Below are 24,384 nucleotides of genomic sequence, written 5' to 3'. Positions count from 1 at the left end.
TCGCGGCTGTAGGACGTCATCTTCGTGGTGTAGCAATTTTAAAAGCCAGTAGTGTACATTCGACGTATCTGACCTCGTCGTGCGCTTCGAAACTGCACCACCTTGCGTATGAGGAACGTCAAATTTGAGAGGTGCTATGTCCACTGATACGTGTCATTTTTCTGTATGTCTTGTATCTTTCTTAAAATCATCTTGCGAAACCCCGGTTGTGCTTATGAATAATCCTGTATATGGATGTAGTATGTAGATACAATGTCTTTTATAACAAGTTGCAAACAGAAAACTACTCCGTCTTAGAACACTGATCTGTGAGAAGACAGCACCTGGTACGCTCACCGTTCTGTGTGGCCCGGTACTCTTGCTCGTACAGGCGGTAGATCCTGGCGTGAGCCCGGATCATGGTGTGCGCCGCCAGGTAGTTGCCGATGCCCGGAGCGTTCTGTGACGGGGCCTGCCAGCCGGAACTGGAATAGCCGCACGCCACTATGTACGGCTCGTTGATCGTGGTCCACCACTTCACCTGCAGCAGCGGAAAGCCCAAGACATTAGTAGTCACTGACAAGTCTAACCGCAGCATTCGAACCTGCTTCCTTTCTAGAGCAATGTCTTCAATTTTCCTGTGTTGTAATCTATTTTTATTTATAATAAGCTAATGAAACATAGCAACAATAAAAGACTATTGATCAAAATGAGTGTGAAATCCTATGGGACTTAACTGCGAAGGTCATCACTCCCTAAGCTTACACACTACTTAACCTAAAGTATCCTAAGGACAAACACACACACCCATGCCCGAGGGAGGACTCGAACCTCCGCTGGGACCAGCCGCACAGTCCATGACAGTAGCGCCTTAGACCGCTCGGCTAAAAAAGGCTATTGAAAGAAAAAAGAATGGTAAATGTACATGTGGTAGTTTAGGGAAATATAAGTGTATAAATGACGATAAACTTCGTTCAATAGCTACACTCTCATTAAACTTTCCAGTTCATTCACGAATTTCTTGCTGCTACTTAACAACAACCATGACTACATGACTCTGTAGTCTGTTGCCTGTTGCGCTTCAGTCTGGAACCGCGTGACCGCTACGGTCGCAGGTTCGAATCCTGCCTCGAGCATGGATGTGTGTGATGTCCTTAGGTTAGTTACGTTTAAATAGTTCTAAGTTCTAGGAGACTGCTGACCATAGATGTTAAGTCCCATAGTGCTCAGAGCCATTTGAACCATTTCTGTTGCCTGTTGTCTCTGTTCTGCGGAAAACAGACGGCGTTAGCACTGAATTGCATACAGAAATCCTCGGCTACAGTGTTTGTCTGTCACTGTCCACTTCTTACCCTGTACAAAGAAAACAGACTGAGACGACGGGCAAAAATACAGTCATTTCGCGCACTATACAACCGATGTGAATGTGTTGATGTTCAAACACGTGGCACCCGACGTGACATAGTTCCAAACCTTGGAACTGGGTAGAGAGATGTGTCTATTTCTGAATACAAAAGGGAAAGTATAGTTAACAATTAACATGCGCTTGGGTACATTCTTACCGACAATAGTGGACCTACTGTCCATAAAAAAATACGATTCATTAAACAGTCAATTTTTCAGAAATTGGAATGTAGCTACTACCTCCATAGTGAAAAATTATTTCAGAATTACGAGGCCAAGAAAACACAGAGAGAAATCAGAAAATTTTCGTGCCTAAGAGTAGTGGATTAGCGAAATTTTTTATATAGCACGTGTGAAAATTATCAAGATCTGAACTTCATATACGCTGTCGATGGACATACCTGTGAGCAAGTTGAGAAATTTGAGATTTTAAGGAAGTAGTTGTTAACAATGCTGGACATCCTCTGTATGTAAAGATCAACAAAATTCTGGCCCACTGAGAATATAATAAAAAAATTTTTCGCCTATCTGAGGAAAAGAAGTTTGCACTGAAACAGCAAATCGACAACAAATAAAGGTTGCGGACAGCTTACTCCAAACAAGGCACACTGAGTATTAGGGTTTAAATCAAACTAAAAGCTTAGATGATTTGTGGGGGACTTCCGGCAAAAGAGCGATCGTTGGGTTACCAATGGCCTTGTTAAGGAGTTGCGAATATGCTGTTGGCCTTGGGGTGCGAAATTGCTCCTAAAAGGCGGACGGATAAGCAATGATCAACGGCATAAACATGGAGCAGGGCATGGAAACCAATCCATAAATGACATATCTAGCTTACGCACAGGACGTATGGTTACTAACTGAAGAAGTGTCATGATGATCTCTCCATTGGCAAAAGATTCCGAACTGGTTCCCTTCTCATATCTCTGGAAGACTACTGCCCAAGCGAAAAGAACTTGAATAATCAACGAAAGTGTAAGTGTTCTGTATGTCTGGGCGTGGATGTCAGAAGTTTTAGTCCGGTAGGGGTTTATAAAATCTGGAATGGTAAATGTAAGTGCTCCGTCTAGACGTAATTGGAAAGGGGCAGTGTAAGGGGAGGGGTGGGGGAGCAGGACGGAAATGGAAGGCAGACAATGATATTTTGTCAGACGAATGTATGGTAATATCAATAACTGTAGAAAGTGGTATAACGTGAACAGGATATGTCTTTAATCCGGAGGTCGGACAGAGTGTTAGTTACAATTCTGGTAGATTGTTCCTAGCAGAATTGAATGTAAACCAATGCCTATAACAGGAGTTTGGTATGTGTATGTCACAAAAAGAAGATGAAGTTGTAGAGATAATTTATGAGGGCACAGACCGGGTAAGTCAGTGTGTAAAGGGAGACGATAAACTAACAATCAACAGAAATTCTGTAGTAGTGGCAAGTATAAACAGTTACGGGAGAATGTGGTCTTGCTAGTAGGAATGAGAGACTAGGAAGCCTAGCAGACTTCTAGAATAAACATCAACGAGTGATAGCGAATACACTGTAAAAAATATAGCAAGAAGAGGCGGTGCTCTTGGAAAAGACCCAGGGACACGGGTAGACCCCAGCTTGGTTGCATCATAGTCGGGTCGAGTCTTTGTAATCAATACATAACGAACAGCAAACTAAAGTTAAGACAATCGTTCGGTACAATCAATGTGAAAGGAAGTGAGGTATTGACAAACTGAGATAGGATGAGATCCGTTTCATATTCTCCAAAGCTATAGATACTGCGTGAATAAATACTACAGGAAGCTGTTGAGTTGAAGAGGAATGGACAGCTCTGAAACGGGCAATCTTGGGAGTTGGACAGACGTAAGTATAGCAAAGAAAACCATTTTGCGCCGAGACTCCGGGGCGTTAACATACGTGTAGTCGCGGAGCATTGTTTACTTCAATTGCGTATCTGGTGCCCCTCAGTCACTTGTGTTGGTGGTATGAGTGTGAGGAAGACCTTAATTCTCTTTGTTATGACACACTTATAGGGTGCAATAGTAAGCATAGGAGCCACGTGAAGTTATTCAAAACGTGGACAGCTGGCCCTATGGGGAATGCGGCTACCGGGCCCCGTTGCCATTCGATGCCAGACCAACAGCCGCTACACTTAGCGGTCGCGGAGATCATTGAAGTTCTCAGTGATTATCCCAGCAATGACACCATCACCTCAGCCGACACCGGGGCCTCGGGTGATGTACAGAAGCGAACATTGGTGCATGAGGAACAACAGAAGAGCAACGAACGAGCAGCAGTACAACAACAAAACAATGGAAGTAACCAACTTATGGCAGCAGGGCGCAGATAAGGCTTTGCTATTAAAGAGTCCCGCAGCTATAGACCTATTCCTGAATCTGCACTTGCCAAGCTCTTCTAGTGTTCTAGTGATACAAACAATGCTGTTCCCGCTAGCCGGTCAGCTTACAATGGTTCAAATGGCTCTGAGCACTATGGGACTTAACATATGTGGTCATCAGTCCCCTAGAACTTAGAACTACTTAAACCTAGCTAACCTAAGGACATCACACACATCCATGCCCGAGGCGGATTCGAACCTGCGACCGTAGCAGTCGCGCGGTTCCGGACTGAGCGCCTAGAACCGCTAGACCACCGCGGCCGGCTCAGCTTACATAATGAATAAAAATAACCATTACCGAGACAGTGTAATTGTCCCTTTTTGTATATATGTTACAGTCAAAACCCGTTTTTAGTTGTACTAAATGGACCGCGGCCGATTTAAGCTACCACCTAGCAAGTGTGGTGTCTGGCGGTGACACCACATCTGCCACTAAAACACTTCCTCACTATATAAAAATTAATAATGATTAATTTTTATTCTGCAACAGCGTTACTACTGTGAAAACCTTCGAACTGTTAGGTATTCAGTTGTTAGATAATCACTTGCCCCCACAACAATCGCACATTGCGTGTCAAATACGCGCCGTTACAATAAGCGCTAGAGGCGCGGAAAGAATTACACGCGCGGCAACAGTTCTAGGGGCCAAGACTCCCCGCATGGGCAGCGCCGCAGCGGCCGACAATAGCCCGCTACTGGGCGCTTTTCGCCACAACGAACAACACGGTCGAGGGGTTAAGCACGTGCAGATAAGCTTGTGCGTATTTATCATGGCAGACCTAAATCAAGAAAGGCGATGGAAAGAAGAATTTGTGAGAAGGATGTTATAGATTGAAGAACACAACAAAAGAGAAAACCACTACAATGTCATGACAGAAGAATCTTACGATAAATTAGTGGACGAAATTGAAGAAGCACAGTCAGCTGAGAAAAAGACACAGAAGCAGTACAGAAGATTAAATGGATTCAAGGTTATTAACATTTGTGGGACCAGGAAGTTAAGAAAAGAGCCTGTGAAGTTCTACTTATGTGTCGAAGACATTTTCGACGTTATTGAAGCAGCTCATCAGGCTGTTGGTCATGGAGGTCGAGACAGATTAAAGGATGAAACTTCAAGAAAACATGCAAACATAGTAGTGGAGATGATAAACATTTATCTGTCTATGTGTGAAACTTGTCGGCGCAAAAGAAGCCTTAAGAAAAGGGGGCATGTTTCGAAACCTATTCTTCATTCAGAAATGAACAGTCGTTGCCAAGTTGATCTGATCGACATGCAAACTCAAGAAGATCGTGGGTTTAAGTATATAATGGTGTATTAGGACCACTTGACAAAATCTGTTTTGTTAAGTGCACTGCAGAGCAAGAGGGCAGAGGAAGTGGCACATCATTTAGCAGATACATTTTTGACATTTCGTGCTCCTTGTATTTTACGCTCTGACAACGGCAGAGAATTTGTTAATTCTGTCATAAACGAGCTGGCTGTATTTTGGTCTGAGTGTAAACTGGTTCACGGAAAACCGATGCACATCCAAAGCCACGGTTTTGTTGAACGAGCTGAAAGATTAATGCCAAAGCCCCCATAAGTTTTTTTTAAAAAAAGGAACAAAACGGAGAAACCTTGGGTAGCAGCGAAATACATCAAATGATACGTGAAAGGAGGAAGTGTAGGAACGTTCGTGGAAAGACAGAATAACACCAATATAAATCTCTTGGGAACAAAAATGTAGTAAGTCCGAGGATGACAAGGCTAAATGGCTGAAGGAAAATGTGAAGGACTCGAAAAAGAAATAGTCGGCCGCTGGACTGATTCACCGTACAGAAAAGTCAAATGGTTCACATGGCTCTGAGCACAATGGGACTTAACGTCTGAGGTCATCAGTCCCCTAGAACTTAGAACTACTTAAACCTAACTAACCTAAGGATATCACACGCATCCATGCCCGAGGCAGGATTCGAACCTGCTACCGTAGCAATCGCGCAGTTCCAGTCTGAAGCGCCTAGCCCCGCTCGGTCTCACCGGCCGGCCCAGAAAAGTCAAAACAGCCTTCGGAGAAGAGGACGGGTACGTGGTAAGAGAACATTTAATGTCTGTAAAAGGGGGTGTGGGGGGCTGGTGATGTGATTTTTTTTCTTACTCGTTAGTCTTCTAGTCTTTGGTGTGATACTTCGCGATTTCTCTTCTGCTGACCTCTTCACCTGACGAAGCAGTTGCACCCTACGTCATCAGTTGTTCGTTGGATGAATTCTAATGTCTGGAGCTCGCTTCACTTTTTCCGTTTTCAACTTTCTTTAGTACCACATCTTAGCACATGCGATATTACGCTATCCCTTCTTCTAGTCAATGATCTCCTTATGTTCCTTTCTCCAGAGTCTCCAGAGATCCTCCCCATTCCTTATCTTGTCAATCCACGTGATTTTCAAAGTACTTCTATAGCACCACATCTCAGACACTACGCTTCCTTCCGTTTCGGTTGTCCCACATTGCATGTTTCACTTCCATACATGTATGGGCTTCAAATATGTCTTCTCTGAATTTTATTCGTCACATTAAGACATATGTTTCATAGTAATAGACTTCTTTTGGCCAGGAACGTCCTCTTCGCTTGTACTGATTTCCGTTCTATGTCCTCCTTGCTTCCTTTGACATACATTATTTTGCTTCCAAGGTAGCGGAAGTCCCTCACATCTTTTTCTGCGTGGTCCTCAACTTAGACGGTAAGTTTCTCACTAATCTCATACCTGCTACCCGTCGTTAAGTTCGTCTTTCTTCGGTTTACACTCAGTGCCTGTTCTGCGCTCATCAGATTGACCGTTCCATCCAACAGGCTCCGCAGGTGTTATTCACTTTCACTGCAGCTGCCAACGTCCTCAGAGAATTTTATTGTTCACATCAATTCCCCTTGAATTATAATCTCACTCTTAAACTTATCTTTTATTTCCGTCATTGCCTTTCCAATGTAAGAGTTTCTTGTACCTCGGGTTCTGTTGATCACAGAGGTAAGGGGCTAAGTGTTTTGGATATCCCGTGACCTAGCGACCATTTGCGTATCTATTGGAAGCACGGACGACACTGAAATACTGAGTAAGGATGACATACGTTTGAAGGCTGTAATACACTAACAATAAACACCGCAGGAGGCAGTTCAGTTGAAGAGGAATGGACATCTCTAAAGAGTGCAATATCTGAAGTTGGGCAAACGTAAGTACAAGATAGTAAACTGCGCGAAATCTTGGGTAACACATGAAGTACTTCAAATGACACACGAAAGATGGAAGTGGAGCTATCCTACAATACAGGGTCAAAATTTAAACATTGCACACTTCCTCCAACTCAGGTAAATTCAGCAAAAATATTGGTTCTTTTACATTAGGTGTGGTCTAATGTGGACTTATTCAGCTTTTAAAAGTACATTTGTTCTTGGGTGTTTTCTGAGAAAACTGCGAAAATCATGATTCTTGGATACGAAAAGTACCAACTGTGGGGATAATTTATATTTACTGCAGCTCGTAGAAAATTTTACCATCTGATCTTAAAATGACATTATCGGGGAACGTCGCAACTTTTTTCGACATGACTACCCATTATCGAGATACAGAGCTCCAAAGTTACTGTACTTACTCAGAAAACGGCAAACAGCGGTTTTTGGTCTTTTTTACACCGTGGACCGCTATTATCTAATTAACTAACCGTAGGAAATGGTTTCATATTTTAACTGTACGTTCTTTAGACATGTAGGAATGCAATTTTCCCGTTTTCGAAATCTGAATCCGTTATCAAGATGTATTCAAAAACCATGATTTTTGGTTGCCAAAAGTACTAATTGTGGGGATGGCCACTTTAATAACTTTTGTTCTTGGCAAATCGTCGAATTTTTGGAATATTACCTTGAGATAGTGTTATTGGGAACCGTTATCGTTAGCGAGAACCAGAGGTTCAAAATTAACGTTCTTACGCAAGTAAAATATGTACGTACTATTTAGTCGGAGGCGTAAATAGATTTTTAACTGGCATATTGAACACATGGATAGGAGTGTAAGGTCGTCGCAAGGGTTCTGAGGTCACCAAACAGTTTTTGGTCCGCATTTTTTCACCAAGAAAACTTTATGGTGTACGGTCCCTGTAATAGTGGACACTTCAGACCTGTACAAATGTCCCCTAAGTGGTGCTCCAGTGATAAAAATGGGCTCAAATAGCCTTCATACGCCTGGAAGGAACTTAAAATGACTGTCCAAAATAAGTGAAACTGGGAAGACTGTAATGCAGAAAAATTCAGAAAAATATTTCTAATAATACTTGTACTCTTGTGAGACACAAAACATAAGCAGGGTGTTTTGGACGAATTGTGATAGAGGAAGAAAGTATTCTGAAGAAAATGTAAACATAAGATTTTATATTAAACGTATATTATGTGTATTTATTTGCTGTTTATATGAGTCAAGGTATATAAATGTATCAAACTATACAAAAAAACTGTCGAAACTTTACTAATCTATAGAATTCGTTTTGTATAAGCAGCACACCCTGTTGTAGCAGGGAGGAATAGGAAACCATCGGAAGAATGGTCCTGTTGGAGTACAGAAAAGGTAAATATGTCCCCCTTTAAAATAATGTGACAAAAATGTGGGGCACTAGCTGTCTCAGTCCTGATTCTGCCTTCCTCGCCAAAATTTTGACAGTCAACGTATAGATCGAATTCGCGAATTAATTTTAGTATTCCTAGACAAATTACTACCTAATATACTGATTCGTCATTAATTTGATGAAAATATTAACTCATTTTTACAATCCTTATTTATGATTGTGATACACTATCTGCTAGTAAGAATGTATTTAACGTAAGTGTGTTTCCTGTTTAAAGAAGTTTATCGATTTTCTCTTTATGTTAAAGCCTGCGTATGTTCGCATAGCAAAGTTTTGGCGAGGAATGAGGAATGAAGGTTGAGGCAGATGGTTCCCAACTTTCTTCTGAAAGCCTTTTAAAGAGGAACATATTCGCCTTTTTTGTGCGCCGGTAGGAGCATTCTTCTTCCGTTTGTACGTTACCGGTCTTTTCCTGCAGCTTACTCCTATTTTTCTAATTTTGGACGTCGTTGTCTATTCTGCATTTTTGAACGCTTCTTCTAGATTGGTAAATCCTATTGGTGTCTTTGTAATTCTTATCTTCCTGCCATTATCAAGCGGAATGACCTAGTTGCGTCTCTGCATCATTACCTCTTTCAAAGCCAAACTCATCAATGGATCCTCAGTTCTCTTTTCAATTCGTCTGCGTATTATTTAAACAAGCGCAACTTGACTTATTGTGGTAAGAACGACTTCAGTGATTACCCAATAAGTAGAAACATCTTCTGCACTGTACTCACCCTATCGCCAAAAGTATCAAAGAGCAGACGAGCATATTCAACAAAGTACTCCACCATCAGTGGGTTAGGCCAACCCCCAATGTACTGCAGGGGTTGCGGCAGGTCCCAGTGGTACATCGTCACCTACAGAAAACAAGACTTGTCAGGTTACAACAGCATTAAACAAATGTCTATTAGGAGGAGGTTAATAGTAATGGTTAAAAATTCCCTGCGCTGCAGTCTATACTGTATACGCGTCTCAAAAGTAACGTGAGTAACTTGTTGCCATTAGTTATGAGCCCATGTTTGATTGTACTCTGGATAGAGAAATAGATAGACATTGTATCTCTGCTGTGAGACAAATAAACGAATAGACTTACCATTGGCTCTATACCGTTCTCCAGTAGTAGGTTGATGAGGTTATTGTAGTAGTCGATGCCCGCTTGGTTGATCACGTCCAGGTCCCCAGTCGGCAGAACACGCGACCACGAGACGGAGAAACGGTAAGCTGTGGCCTATAACACAGGCAGAATTAGGCAGCTATGCAACATTCTTAAACACAAATAACATCTCCTATACACATTTGTAAACATTCAAGTCTTAGTAATACAGTGTTCAGCACTTTTCGGTGGTATACAACAAAATGTCTTTCAATAAAGCTGAAATTTGGAAATTTGTAATAAAGTCTTATGGGACCAAACTGCGGAGATCATCGGTCCCTAAGCTTACGGACTACTTAATCTAACTTAAACTAACTTACACTAAGGACAACATCCACCCCCACGCCCGAGGGAAGATTCAAACCTCCGACGGGGGGAGCCGCGCAGACCGTGACAACAGGCGATAAAGCTGAGAAGCATAACATAGAGAAGAGACAACAAAAGCTGCGTTCACCAAACAGCTGGTGGTATTTAAACTCTAGGTGAAAGGATATCAATGATATGTCTAGTTGATGGCGTTGCTAGTCTTAGGAAAAGTGAATAACAGTTGTTGGACGGGCCGGAAAGTAAACAACGGCCAGAAGAGTGGTGTGTTGATGCCCTGACCTTTCTTAGCACATCTGTGTGACGCCATAGCGGAGAAGATTAGACGGCAGGCGGTCGGCATCGACATCTTTTGCTCACTGAACGATAGTGCGGTTCTGTGTCGAGTGTCTCCCTGAATTCAAGGAATTCTGCGTCAACCGTGAACGCATGGATGTCGTGGACGAGCAGACAGAGGTAATTTACGTAAGATTCTGTGAGTTGAATCGAACAGATTTTTATAGAGAAGACTTACATTTGTGAATGTATGCATTCCCGGCGTATACAGCTGGCGAAGAGTTCTCGGGCTTCCAGCCGGGTGGCGGTGTCTTCAAACTGCGACGTTTCGACGAGTGACATACTCATCATCTTCTGGCGAAGTCAGAAGATGATTATCACTCGTCACAGTTTGAAGACACCGCCACCCGGCTGGAAGCCCGAGAAATCTTCGCGAGACTTACATTCTCTCAAAAGCCGTAATACATGAGCATATAATTTTAAGAGACAGATAATTCCTCTCAATTGTTTAGGAATTCTCTAGAGAATTTAATTATTGGCATTAATTTCACTCAACATTTATCACGTATTTCAAATGTATCTAGCATCATGCTGCAAAGTTCCACAAACCGAAACCTGTTCTCAGGTTCACTCCAGAAAAATAAAATTATTTACGTAAAAATAAAATATTTAGTATAATACATTCTTAAATCACGCTAAGGAGTATAAAATAATTTCCTTTAGCCTTATAGAGAATCCAAAGTAAGTTACAGATAATCCTGAAAATTTTTACTTGAAATTTTGTAATAGCTGTAACAAACTTGTACGATTTACAACAAAAAAGGTTTGGTGCATGTCATACATCTTTGATGCATGAATACTCACCTCATAGCTGTACAATACCGCGTGTGTCCCACGTTTTTCCTTATTAATCTCGTATGTATTGTTATTGCTGTTAAAAATTCACAGCAATAAATTTTCAAGATTAACTATTTGGGGTTAGGAATATGTATGGAGCTAGGAGAATATATTTTACACATATTAGTCCAGTTCAAAAAGAGTTACATTAAAAATTTGTTTTTATTTAAATAATTATTTTCTTCTTTTCAGTCTTGTCTCTGGAAACATTTTGATCATATATATATATATATTAGCTCTTCACACGGCACATACATTGCACACATCTCTGCCTCCTACAATCTCTCTCCATATCCGCAGCCGCGGCTGTCCACCCACATAACGCCTGGAACGCATTAAAATACTATTCTCAAAACACACTGGTCCTGCAGGGCAACGTTCACACCCACTCCCAACCCCACCCGTACCGAGAAATACGGCTGGAGAGCGAATTAATATTGCAGAATCATCCAGTTCTCAGCTACGTTAAAAATTTCAAGTCTCTAACTCAGCAGGAAACGAGGCTCAAATCAGTTATAATATTTGAACCGGATAGACGGACAGGAAAACAACCTAATAAAAAAGTATTAAAATGAGACGATTGGTTCGGAAGATGCCAGATGAAGAAAATAAGATGTGTTGCTTTCAAAATCATTACCAGGAGCTGCCGAACTAGTGTCAGTGATATAATCTATTTTGTACCATTTGGCAGAGCATTCAAACTTACCCCGATACCCTTGAGAGCCTCGACATCTTCAGCGTACTTGTGGTACGAGTCGCAGGCTACGTCACCATTCTCGCCGTTGTGAGCGTACTCTGGATGCTCGTGGAACATGTGATCCCAGATGTTTTCACCTTTACCTTCACAGAGAGATATTTCCGTTAATAAAGTGGGACCAACAGTGCTGGAATAAATCTCTTTTACCATAGAATGTAGGCTGACTGCGACAGCTAGCACAGAAACACGAAGTCTCAAGCCACAGTTACAGACATCAAACAGTTCTTGACATAGTTAAATTTAATGTCGAGAAATGAATTTTAATGAAATATAGAGAGATCAGTGGTAATAGTAACAACAGTGATCTTAAATTGTCTGACACCTGGTTGCTATTAATTACTTCCTTAATGTATGGCGGAGGAGGCGTTATGTGGTAAACAAGAACTTCCTGATGAGCGAAAACATTATGAGGTCAGCCCACCAGTGAGGTGACCGAAGTTGGGGTCTGACGACCCGGTAAGTGAAGTATACTAGTGTGCTACAGGCGCAAAAGGGGAAATGCACTGACATGACAAATGGTGGATTATTATGGACCGTTACCTGGGAACAACGACATCGGAAACGGTGAAGCCGCTCGGTTGTTCGGGGGGTACTGCCACGAGTATTTATGGAAAGTGCATGGAGGACTGTGAAACCAGGAGTAAGTGTTCAGGTATTGCACGTCCGATGTAGAGGACGGAGACTTACCAGCTCAACTAGGATAGACGGTGATCCGTGACGATGTCACGACAGAGTACAGTACTGAAGCTAACCAAAACATTTTCGAGCACGTTGCTCAGCACATACAATTACATTTTGGGCCTCTGCAGCAGGGGTCGCCCACTGACATTAACGTTTGGTCTCATCAGTATAATTAAGTGGGGCAAGCGAACCTCAGAGTCAGGTAGAAAATTCCATATCTCAGATTAGTGGAACTAGTTACCACAATTATATATTTCAATTTTCTGCTACCAGTCATTTTTATTTTATTTTATGCTTCATCTAACTTAATGCAACGCTTTTCGAACATGTTCTGTTCATTTTCAAGCGTTAATACATACATACATACATACGTAGAGAAATGTTACTTAAAAATAAACAGTCTCAAACTAGAACACTTTGTCCATTGTTTTTTAATTTTTTAATGTAGCTGCTGGTGTGGGATTTGGGGGGAAGGAGGGGGGCAGAGTATATCTTTCGAAATCAGTGATGTCTTCTGCTGGTTTTCTTCTTTGTTGTTGATGATGTATATTACAGCAATTTCATCCTCTTGCTGCTTCACTTGCATCACTGGTGTTGTGTGTATAAGATCGAAGCAATTAGTGCAGTGGCAATCAGTGACAAAATATAATGTGCAATAGTGTAATGTCAATCAACAGCTCCGCTATTTCACCAGTGAGGCAAGTGAAGCAGCAAGAGGATGAAATTTCTGTAATATACATAATCAACAACAAAGAAGAAAACCAGCAGAAGACATCACTGATTTCAATTTCTAGATATACACTGCCCCCCTCCTTGCCCCCAAATGCCACAGCAGCATCTACATTAAAAAAAAATTAAAAAAACAATGGACAAAGTGTTCTAGTTCAAGACTGTTTATTTTTAAGTAACATTTCTCTACGTATGTATGTATTAACGCTTGAAAATGAACAGAACATGTTCGAAACGCGTTGCGTTATGTTAGATTAAGCATAAAATAAAATAAAAGTGACTGGTACCAGAAACTTGAAATAAATAACTATCCCACACAGTCACGGTCCACAAACATAGCCATTATGACTGAAAATAGTTATCACAATTTGTTTTAAAATAATTACCCATGACATATTTAAATAGATTATATTATAAGTAAGTTAGCATGCTAGATCATTTGTATTTCCCATAAGTATATTAATAGAACTCTTCCAGTCCTTCGTCTTTTCCTTTTGGTTTCATCCTATATCTATACGGGTTAGGGACGGTTGTTATCCAGTGGCGCATTGTTACGGTTAGAAAATGGCTGGATGCCCTTCCTATCGCCATCTCTTTACCCCCAGAGAAGTAATCTGCGCATCCCAACTATCAGCAAGTTATCCCTCTGAATGAGTGAGAACGTTTTCGAAATGTTTTAAATTCGTGTAATTGAGGTGGGACTTGGGTACCAGCCCTGTATTCGCCTAATCGAATGTGGGAAATCGCCTGAAAACCACATCGAGGCTTGCCCACACATAGGACTTTGTTATTAATCTGCCAAGCGAAGTTGAAGTGGAGCTGGCACGACCACAGGAAAATCAGAAGCGGCACGCTGACACAGAGGTTGGGTTATTAGTATAATTAAACTATTGTTTGGTTATGTGACCAGATGAGATCGACAGTTCCGATTTAAGTCGACACTGGATTGTCGAGATGCGACTGTCGAACATGTCGCCTGGTCGTTTCAGGATACATCGTTGTGGAGGCGAACAGCTGCTCGAAACATGCACTTCGCCATGAAAGCAGGCGATTTTAAGCTATGGGGAACATTAATCTGGCCTTCCATAGGACATTTTCTAGTAATCAAAGGCACCAGTACAGCTGTCGACAACGTTTACAGTGTTGTGGACTGTGCATCCCTTCATAACTGATTACGTGACGAAGACGAAGTTAATATTTTCCAGCGGGATAAGTGTCCATTGCAGAAGACCTGAATCATCCTACAGTGATTTTGAGGAATCTGATACTGAACGTATGCTAATGTCTCAGTCACCTAATTCGCCTGATCTGAATGCGATGGAATACCTCTGTAACACTCTCTGGCACCACCTACATCAACGATCCGTAATTTACAGTAACTACGTGAACTGTCAGTAGATATCTGGAGCCAAATCTCTGGAAAATTACAAAGGACTTGTCTAATTGACCACATGCACAACTGGTACAAATTATCTCCCTTGCCATTAGACTTTTTATCCTCAATTTTTATTCGTCTCACTACTATTTCTTTTTCATGCAAACGTGTAAAAATTTTACAACCACTTTCGAACATCTATGTTCGTTTCTGTAATGTTTACGTTCCTTTCCATTGATCGGTGTCCTCTCCTATTCAAAGACTTTTGAAAATTGTAGTTCTCTGACCTATTTAAATTTGCGTTCAGTGACGATAGAATTAGATGACACTTAGCGGCACCAGCTATCGCTGAAGGAAGGAAGGTAGGAAGGAAGTAAGGAAGTAAGGAAGATTGGGTTTAACATCCCGTCTACATCGAGATCTTTGGAGACGGAGCACAAGCTCGGATTGTGTCAGGGATGGGAAAGGAATTCTGTAGTGCTCTTTAACAGGAACTATTCAAGCATTTGCCTGGAACGATTTACGGAAATCACTGGAATTATGAATTTGGATGGCCGAACGCGGATTTGAATAGTCATCTTCCCGAATGCGAGTCCTGTGTCTCAGTCAATGTGCCACCTCGCCCGGTAGTATCGCTGAGGGATTCACAGGGGTGAAATGTACGAAACCGTTTTATGATGAGTAAATTCTAGTACGCTACCTTTTTCTTGGAAACAGTCCTATAACTTATATAAACTCATAATGTAAAGACCCATACAATCGTAATGATTAACTGACGCAGGGAAATGTGAAACGTTGTAGTACTAGTGGTTGTCAGTAGATGACTCATATCATCTATTCTTCATTTACGCTTTTATTCGAATTTGCGTGGTGTGTGTGAAGAAGAGGACGTTGAACGCTCATTGGGATAAGGTGACGGAGCCATGGTGACATGTAGTTACCCTTGGAGAGCTTCTCAGAAGAGAGAGCTGGGAGGTCTGCAGGTCAATGGCCCAATGGTTTCCGGACAGTCGTTTGTAATGCCGCTTATGGGCACCCAAAGCACTAGAGGCAAACGCTGATAAGATGTTCTATGGCGTAAAGTTCCCAGGCGTGATTTGTTCCACAGCCCAGAAGTGGAATGGGAAGGAACGTTGTTGGAAGGAATGCTGCATTTAGTGAAATCCAAGACGGCACTGTAGTGTATAAAACGCAGAAAGCTGTGTTTTCTCCGGAAACTGCCGGATACCATATATGCTATCTTCAAGATGGAGCAGGAACACACAGTTTTTTAACCCTTTAAAAGTTTGCGACGCCACTGGATGCTGACTTCGCAGAAACCAAACGTTTACGCAACATCAAAACTGCCAGGAATGGCTAATATGATTATACTAGAGATAGAAAAGCTCGACTGTCCGCTGACAACCCAGCTTACCGGACACGAACAGGGTCGGAAAGAGAGTGATACGTCTTTCTTCAGTGTTAAATGGTACGATGCACATTACTCGCGAACCGCCTAAGAAATAGAGCAGGAAAAGGGAACAGGTGTTTCCTAAGAAACCTTTGTACTGATCAGGTCTTGGAAGATCCATAGCCGAGCCCAGAGTAAAGAGGAAACACGCGAAAATACGAGTTCTTCTTTTAGTGAACACTCGATACAAAGTTATTTATTCTTACGTGTTCTTTGGAGAGAGACTTCTTAGTACCTCTTAGTAGAGAGATGTCATTGCTTCACCTCTGGCAATACTGACTGTCTGGGTTCACTGCCGGAACAAATGACTTGAGGGACTTGAGGGACTTCCGGCTGATTCGTTGGCGAGAGGCGTTGATGTGCTGCCACTGACTGACTTTCCAGTCACTTCAGCCTCCATCTACAATTTACCTTGATGCGCTCGACCCTATGTACATGGATGTTAAAAGTCATTTTACATAATTTCATAACTTTGGCCTACACTTTGATGACTCGCATTCAGACTCAGTGACCAGCTTACTTCCACCTCCAACCAAGGGTTCATTGTGTTCCCCTGTTTAGTATTATCAGTCTTCTCTACATCACTCCAATCACGATACAGTTTCGCGATGGCAATTGTTTCTTTCAAGATATTATTAGAATCTTATCCAAACCCTTTTATCAAATAGGCCAAGATTTTATTGGAATAATATGATCATTGCTCGTCAATTGTTTCCTTTAACGGAATAAACCAAATTAATTATGATTCTTGTTTCGTGTAATAGTCATTATATTCATAATTTGTTACTTCCGAGGGTGATTAGTTAACTTGTCCACAACTATTTGGATATGTGCAGTCCATTTGAAGCTATTTATTGAAGGGTTAGACCTACCAAAGTAAGGGAAAATGTATTGCTACGTTCCATCTACTGTTCTAAATAGTCCAGACCTTTCTGTTCAAAATGGTTCAAATGGTTCTGGGTACCATGGGACTTAAAATCTGAGGTCATCGGTCCCCTAGAACTTAGAACTACTTAAACCTAACTAACCTAAGGACATCACACACATCCGTGCCCGAGGCTGGATTCGTACCTGCTACCGTAGCGGTCGCGCGATTCCAGTCTGAAGCGCCTGGAACCTCTCGGCCACAACGGCCTGCAGACTTTTCTGTGCCATTGAGGTCGGGTGACTTACCGGGAAAATGAAATAGGGTGCCTGAGTGTACAGGTCTCTTGTCATCTTGGTCGACTCTCAAAGAAGATGTGCACAGTGGACTTTATATTCCATTTATCTGCTCCTATAAATCATCCTTAGTTTCACATAGGGTAGCCATCTCTTGAGCGAGTCCTGTCAATGCTATCCACTAACCACGAATTTTAAAACACTAATGAACTTTTTGTTTCACCTCCCTCACTTCTTTCGCAATATATGGAGTTAACAGTCGAGGAGAGACTGCAACAGCCGTTTTAATCTAAATACTTCGTTCTTGATTTCCCATTCTCTTTATTCCCGGTGTTTCTTATACGAATTATAAATTTACCTCCTTCCTCTGTCGAGGTACCCCTATGTTTGTAAAAATTTACCTCCGGCTCATATCGTGCAATTCTTCTTCTAGGCATCTCTTTAGGTTTTCTCAAGTCTTGTGTCATTATCAGCTGGAACACCTGAAACGCCTCTGGTATCTACAGGGTGTTTCAAAAATGACCGGTATATTTGAAACGGCAATAAAAACTAAACGAACAGCGATAGAAATACACCGTTTGTTGCAATATGCTTGGGACAACAGTACATTTTCAGGCAGACAAACTTTCGAAATTACAGTAGTTACAATTTTCAACAACAAATGGCGCTGCGGTCTGGGAAACTCTATAGTACGATATTTTCCACATATCCACCATGCGTAGCAATAATATGGCGTAGTCGCTGAATGAAATTACCTGAAACCTTTGACAACGTGTCTGGCGGAATGGCTTTACATGCAGATGAGATGTACTGCTTCAGCTGTTCAATTGTTTCTGGATTCTGGCGGTACACCTGGTCTTTCAAGTGTCCCCACAGAAAGAAGTCACAGGGGATCATGTCTGGCGAATAGGGAGGCCAATCCACGCCGCCTCCTGTATGTTTCGGATAGCCCAAAACAATCACACGATCATCGAAATATTCATTCAGGAAATTAAAGACGTCGGCCGTGCGATGTGGCCGGGCACCATCTTGCATAAACCACGAGGTGTTCGCAGTGTCGTCTAAGGCAGTTTGTACCGCCACAAATTCACGAAGAATGTCCAGATAGCGTGATGCAGTAATCGTTTCGGATCTGAAAAATGGGCCAATGATTCCTTTGGAAGAAATGGCGGCCCAGACCAGTACTTTTTGAGGATGCAGGGACGATGGGACTGCAACATGGGGTTTTTCGGTTCCCCATATGCGCCAGTTCTGTTTATTGACGAAGCCGTCCAGGTAAAAATAAGCTTCGTCAGTAAACCAAATGCTGCCCACATGTATATCGCCGTCATCAATCCTGTGCACTATATCGTTAGCAAATGTCTCTCGTGCAGCAATGGTAGCGGCGCTGAGGGGCTGCCGTGTTTGAATTTTGTATGGATAGAGGTGTAAACTCTGGCGCATGAGACGATACGTGGACGTTGGCGTCATTTGGACCGCAGCTGCAACACGGCGAACGGAAACCCAAGGCCGCTGTTGGATCACCCGCTGCACTAGCTGCGCGTTGCCCTCTGTGGTTGCCGTACGCGGTGGCCCTACCTTCCCAGCACATTCATCCGTCACGTTCCCAGTCCATTGAAATTTTTTAAACAGATCCTTTATTGTATCGCTTTTCGGTCCTTTGGTTACATTAAACCTCCGCTGAAAACTTCGTCTTTTTGCAACAACACTGTGTTCTAGGCTGTGGAATTCCAACACCAGAAAAATCCTCTGTTCTAAGGAATAAACCATGTTGTCTACAGCACACTTGCACATTGTGAACAGCACACGCTTACAGCAGAAAGACGACGTACAGAATGGCGCACCCACAGACTGCGTTGTCTTCTATATCTTTCACATAACTTGCAGCGCCATCTGTTGTTGAAAATTATAACTACTGTAATTTCGAAAGTTTGTCCGCCTGAAAATGTACTGTTGTCCCAAGCATATTGCAACAAACGGTGTATTTCAATCGCTGCTCGTTTAGTTTTTATTGCCGTTTCAAATATACCGGTCATTTTTGAAACACCCTGTAAGTTCCGTAAGACCGAACTGATGTTCATCTGCCGGACTTTCAAATATCTTCTCCATTCTACCAGGGGTTGAAAATTCCGCTTCAGTTGTAAATTTCTTTTATTATCACGACCGTTTTCGGGCTCACATAAGCCCATCCTCAGGTTTCGCAACTGTGCTGTGCCCCCCGAGCCCCACGATGGAGGTCCATTCTTCTGTATACTATTCTACAGCTTCGATTAGAGATGGAAAAAGTTCGTTATTTTTAAAGATCCATTCCTTTTGAGATTTTTGAAATAGACTAATTCGATAAACTATTTCAAATGAATCACATACCTCCTTTTCATTCTCGAAGGACCAATAAATAAGAGGACTTAGAAAAACCCTTATACCAATTCATCAGAAACAAAAATTCCTTCCTCACAAAAACTTAATGACTTTTAGAGGCAACCACAGCGCTCATATTTCCATGAACTTCTTCCGTAACCGACAGCTTCTCCGCAGTTATCTTGCTATTACCTAAATTTATCTGACAGACTTCACCAGTTTTAGAGATGTATGTTGCTTCTCAATTTAACTACCCACTGTGATAATCATTACTGCTTTACCTACAGAAAGAAAGCACTTCAATGTCCCACTTCCTTATATGCTGATTCTTCGTGGCAGTTGTTATCTTCATGGTTACTTACAGGCACGCCTTCCAATCCAATACCTGATCTCGGAATCTCTGTCTCATTACGATAGAACCCATCTAGCATTTTTCAGAGTTTCTAGGTATTTTCCAAGGACACATCTTCCTTTTGTGATTTTTGATTTTTGTTTTTCACAGTCTTTTAAATTTCTTCCTGTTGTTTGTCGCACAATTCAAGGAGCATTACTCTATCTCACTGCTACCATTGAGACGATGATCTCCTTCAACTCTGCCTGTATTGTTCCGCTGCTATTATGTTCTACACCAGCACGAATTTTAGGTTCTCTATCTCGTCATCATCTTCTTCTAATATTAGGATATATACCAGAACTATTTTTGTATTAATTCTGTTGAGAACAATGCTATATCAGAACTGTTCATAGTAATTCATCCTTTTCCCGACCTCCTTACTCTAATCCTACTCCCAATATCTCATTTTCTGCTCTTGTTGATACAATCCTATACCCGTCTGGCCATATGCTTTTTTATGAGCCTTCCGTTTCATTTCACTGACTCCAGCTACATCTTGTTTCGTTATAGGTATTTCCGTTTTCAGTTTCTCTACCTTCCCTTTAAGTTCTACCATTCGTTGTTCCTCGACGTAGAATGTTATGCTTGAATTGATCTTTAATCCTTTTCCCATGGTGACCTACATGTTCAGTTCCATCCAGGAGACCCGAACGGGGGATTAATACTGAATGTTTTGACACTACTATACCTTTTCAGTTTGAAGCCAGATTTCATTCAACATAGGTTATAAAAGCTGCACACCTGAGCGTCTTAGTGAAACGCTTGCATAGCTGACCCGCTTCCTTACTTCTCTTGACTCACCATCCTCGTTCCAGGCTCCCTCTATCTGGTAGGCAGCGCTGGCAGCTCCCAGCAGGAAGCCATCCGGGAACTGGTTGACAGCTCCGCTGTTAGCAGCAGCAGCCGCCGTCGCCGCAGCCGATGCCGCCAGCGCCCACAAGACGGTCGCAGCGTACCGCACCATGCCTGCCTACTTGGCGACTCTACTAAAACCTCTCTGAAAGCCTCAAAACATTCTCTTCATTATCTGTTAAAAGCCAAAAAGGCATTATGTTCAACAAGTGTATCACTTATCTTTCTCAATGTATCTGGTGGAAGATAATCTGCACATCAGCACTCGCCATTACGGTCTTGATACAGCAACACCGATACAGCTCGCCGATAGAGCCACTGTGGTAATTACACAAGGACTACGTGAAAAAAAAATGTTTGCAGATATTGTTTTGTTATGTTGCGTTTACCTTTGTTTTAAGAGTAATATCGATGACACTGATTATCATGGCAATTTGATCAACAGCTCAGATGCCAATAGTAATGCGCTAACAGCTTCTCTCCAAGAACACATACAAGAGACGAACGATTTCGTATCATAATAATTATTTCATGTAGCACAATGGCCTGGGGCAAGTCTCAGAGTAGGAACCCATTTCGGCTACTTGCTTGTCCCGAATCTGGAGGCATTTGCACTACATATTAACGTGGAATCTGAACCGCATGTCGTTCCTGGAGAGTATTCAGTCAAATTTATGGAGAATTTCATGGCAGTTGTTGACGTGTTGCTCGTTGGCTTTTGTCTCAGGCTCATCAGTCGGCGTTTATTTAACGATTTTTCTGACGTTGAATAGCACAAGTGACTAGCGTTGTCAAAGGTTCACCCTCTTCCACTGATGACGGAGTGGAGTCGATCCTGCGGCCAGAGATAATAGATACCTGACGCGCCTACTCCTGTGGGCTTTTGCTTGGCCATTACAGTTGTAGGTCTTCCCTTTTTACCTGCAACTGTCGATCACCGCAGCGCGAGAATGCCAAAACCAGTTAACTTGAGGCATTCATTTTTAGGTGAAGCTGGACACATTTTTTTCGAATTCGTGTGTCTATCTTGAGCGAGCGGGCATGGTAGCTCTTCTCCACAGCGATAACCTGCATGTCAGGGAAGAGCCCAGAGCTATCACGCCCGTCAATTCAGAGAAGCAATAGAAATTCAGATGACAACAGTTTTATGAAAGGAGGAAGACTTAATGCAACTGATTCCTGGATTACCGTGGTGCAGCGAACTACCGTCCCAGGTTACAAGGGGAAAACCACAGTGGTAGTGATAAGGGAATTTTGTTAACGCTCGGGTACATTCTCGTACAATCCCTCCTGCGCGTTCACCACTTGCGTCGCATCAGCAACGAAGGGTAAAGCTTTGACTATGCCAGCCACTCACACATGAAACGTCAGGAAAATCGTTAAACGTCGATGAAGTACCTCGATACAGAAGCCACTAGACAGTATCTCAATATTCATATCACAAAGTGTTCTTCTTTTTCGGCAGCCAATTGTATATCCATTTTTATGTTATGATTTCCGATCGGTCAGCAAGGAGGTACAGTTTTTATGGATCTTTTGTCCCCACTTTTGTCGATCTGACACGAAACTTTTGTTCAATGACAACATTGGGGTGGAAATGACGATTAAGTGATTTTAGTTTTTACATTATATGGTAGAACTTTAAGTTTCCCTAAGCCGGTCGTGTATACAATAAAATATATTTTATTCAACAACTGTTGTGCGGTTTCTTCATTTTACAAAATAAACAATCTTTACACCGTTTAGAGGTGGACGCTAGGTTAAAATCAGATCCTAAATTTCCACTGTCTGAATGAGCGTTCATTCGGCTACCTTTCAGTTTCTAGGCATTCGTTTTACCATTGTTCCGCCATGTCCGACAAATAAACTATTAAAACTCAAAAACAATTGTCTAATCCCATTTGCGTTGTTGTGCCTACAACTTCGTCAGAGTGATTTGTGCCTGTACTCCTGGCAACGAGTATCATATTGTGGTATCATTTTATTTAATTTATCCGTAATTCAGTTATAAAACCGCATACGACTGTGTTTCGGTTGTAAGCAACAAACCATCGTCTAATATTCGTATATTTAAAACAATATAAAATCTTGATATTGTTAATAAAAATATTTACTAGATTTATTAAACGTTAACAATTGCGTAGATTTCAGTGCAATAAAAAACACATACAAACAATTGGGTAAAACAACTACAGGATCTTACTATATTTGTTACCTAATGAACATCGTTGTGGGTAATACCACTCAGAAATCAGTACACGGAATCAACAAGCAATAACAAAATCGTTATGAACACTGGAAGTCACTTTGTTTGTACTAGGAAGGTAACCATTTTTCAATACCTTTCCGGCAACAAAATGAAGTTGAACTGGTAATAAACTACAGCAAATGATATTGTGGAGGGGGAGGGAGGAGGTAACTATAACTAGTAATGAATGTTAGGGTGATTAAAGAGTGATTTAGTCGATATTTAGCCACTACTACGTATTTTCTTCTCTTTTATTGCTACAACGTGCGAATATTTCACAGCTCCGATCTTTAGAGATCGAAACAGAGGAAGCTTATCATCTACAATCCTTTCAATGACAAGGTCATTGTTGACCAAACGTAATCATGAATTTGATAATAATGCGACAGGAAACACGTAAACGCCTCTTCTAAGGAATTATCTAGTTTAAGATCCATACAGAAAACCTATATCGCAATGGCTGCACACTTCTCCCGAATGCGATTCCAGTAGCTGAGTCGCTGAGCAGTTTCCTCTCTTCCCTTGAGAGACTAAGGTATCCGCCCTCAGACCATCAACTGCCCAATCATACAGTTGTCTGAATTATAACTATGTTCCATAATATCAGGCTCATTGCGGAAGTAGCACTGTCACACAACAAATTACAAGGGTTAGAAAGGTATCGGCGCACTTTCCTTGACTTCTTGCCACCCTAGAACCGAGTCTGTGTGAATTAAAAGCCTTTAGCATACCAGTGTAAGTAAAAGGGCAAAAGTCTGTTCAATAATAATGTAGTGCAATTAGCCTTGCTCAGGGGCAGTTGGGACAAGGGGGTCCTTATGTAAATTAACCCACTACCACTTGTCCTAGAGTCCTTATGTAAACAAAGTGTTACGCAGGTCTAATTTATGTTCCCAATGTAAACGATGTGTGCATCAGGGCTCTTATCGGTTATTTATTTAAGTCCTGGATGTTTACCAGTCATTTCCTTTGAATTTTCTTCCTTCCAAACCCCTCTTAAAGTCCTCTAGTTCAATTAGGTGATGCATAACGGCGGAACGTTACCCTATGATTAATGGCTCAAAAATTATGTCGCATACTTTGCCGTTACAGTGGCGTGATAAAAACTGTTGAGGCGTTATGCTAGTGGCTGAATTACTGTAATGATTATAGTTTATGACCGAGAAAAAGATAGAGTGCATACGTTAAAAATGTTAAGGCATTATTGTATTGGCTGAATTAGTGTAATTTAATGCATGCCTGACTGTCCCATAACATTTTCTGCAATCATTCCAACGTATGACCACCTTCCTTTCATCTATAGTTCTGAGGAAATTTGTTAAAATTTTGGAGTTATTTTTA

At 41.7% G+C, this 24,384-nt stretch overlaps 1 protein-coding gene across 1 annotated transcript in view; it reads right to left on the bottom strand.

The window, feature by feature from the left end:
- The window catches only part of LOC124623006 (myrosinase 1-like), an 80,172-nt gene extending 59,265 nt beyond the window's left edge, over nucleotides 1–20,907 (bottom strand). The window contains exons 1-5 of the mRNA XM_047148797.1: nucleotides 20,745–20,907; nucleotides 11,745–11,878; nucleotides 9,482–9,616; nucleotides 9,123–9,245; nucleotides 337–520 (exon numbers count right to left, since the gene is read on the bottom strand). Coding sequence (XP_047004753.1) covers nucleotides 337–520; nucleotides 9,123–9,245; nucleotides 9,482–9,616; nucleotides 11,745–11,878; nucleotides 20,745–20,907 — 739 coding nt within the window. The remainder of the gene's footprint in view (nucleotides 1–336; nucleotides 521–9,122; nucleotides 9,246–9,481; nucleotides 9,617–11,744; nucleotides 11,879–20,744) is intronic.
- Between the last annotated feature and the right edge of the window lie 3,477 nt (nucleotides 20,908–24,384).

The sequence above is a fragment of the Schistocerca americana genome, chromosome 7 (genome assembly GCF_021461395.2).
Source record: "Schistocerca americana isolate TAMUIC-IGC-003095 chromosome 7, iqSchAmer2.1, whole genome shotgun sequence".
Taxonomy (NCBI): Eukaryota; Metazoa; Arthropoda; class Insecta; order Orthoptera; family Acrididae; genus Schistocerca; species Schistocerca americana.
The sequence above is the reverse complement of the archived record's forward strand: the minus strand, read 5'-3'. Positions and strand labels throughout refer to the sequence as shown.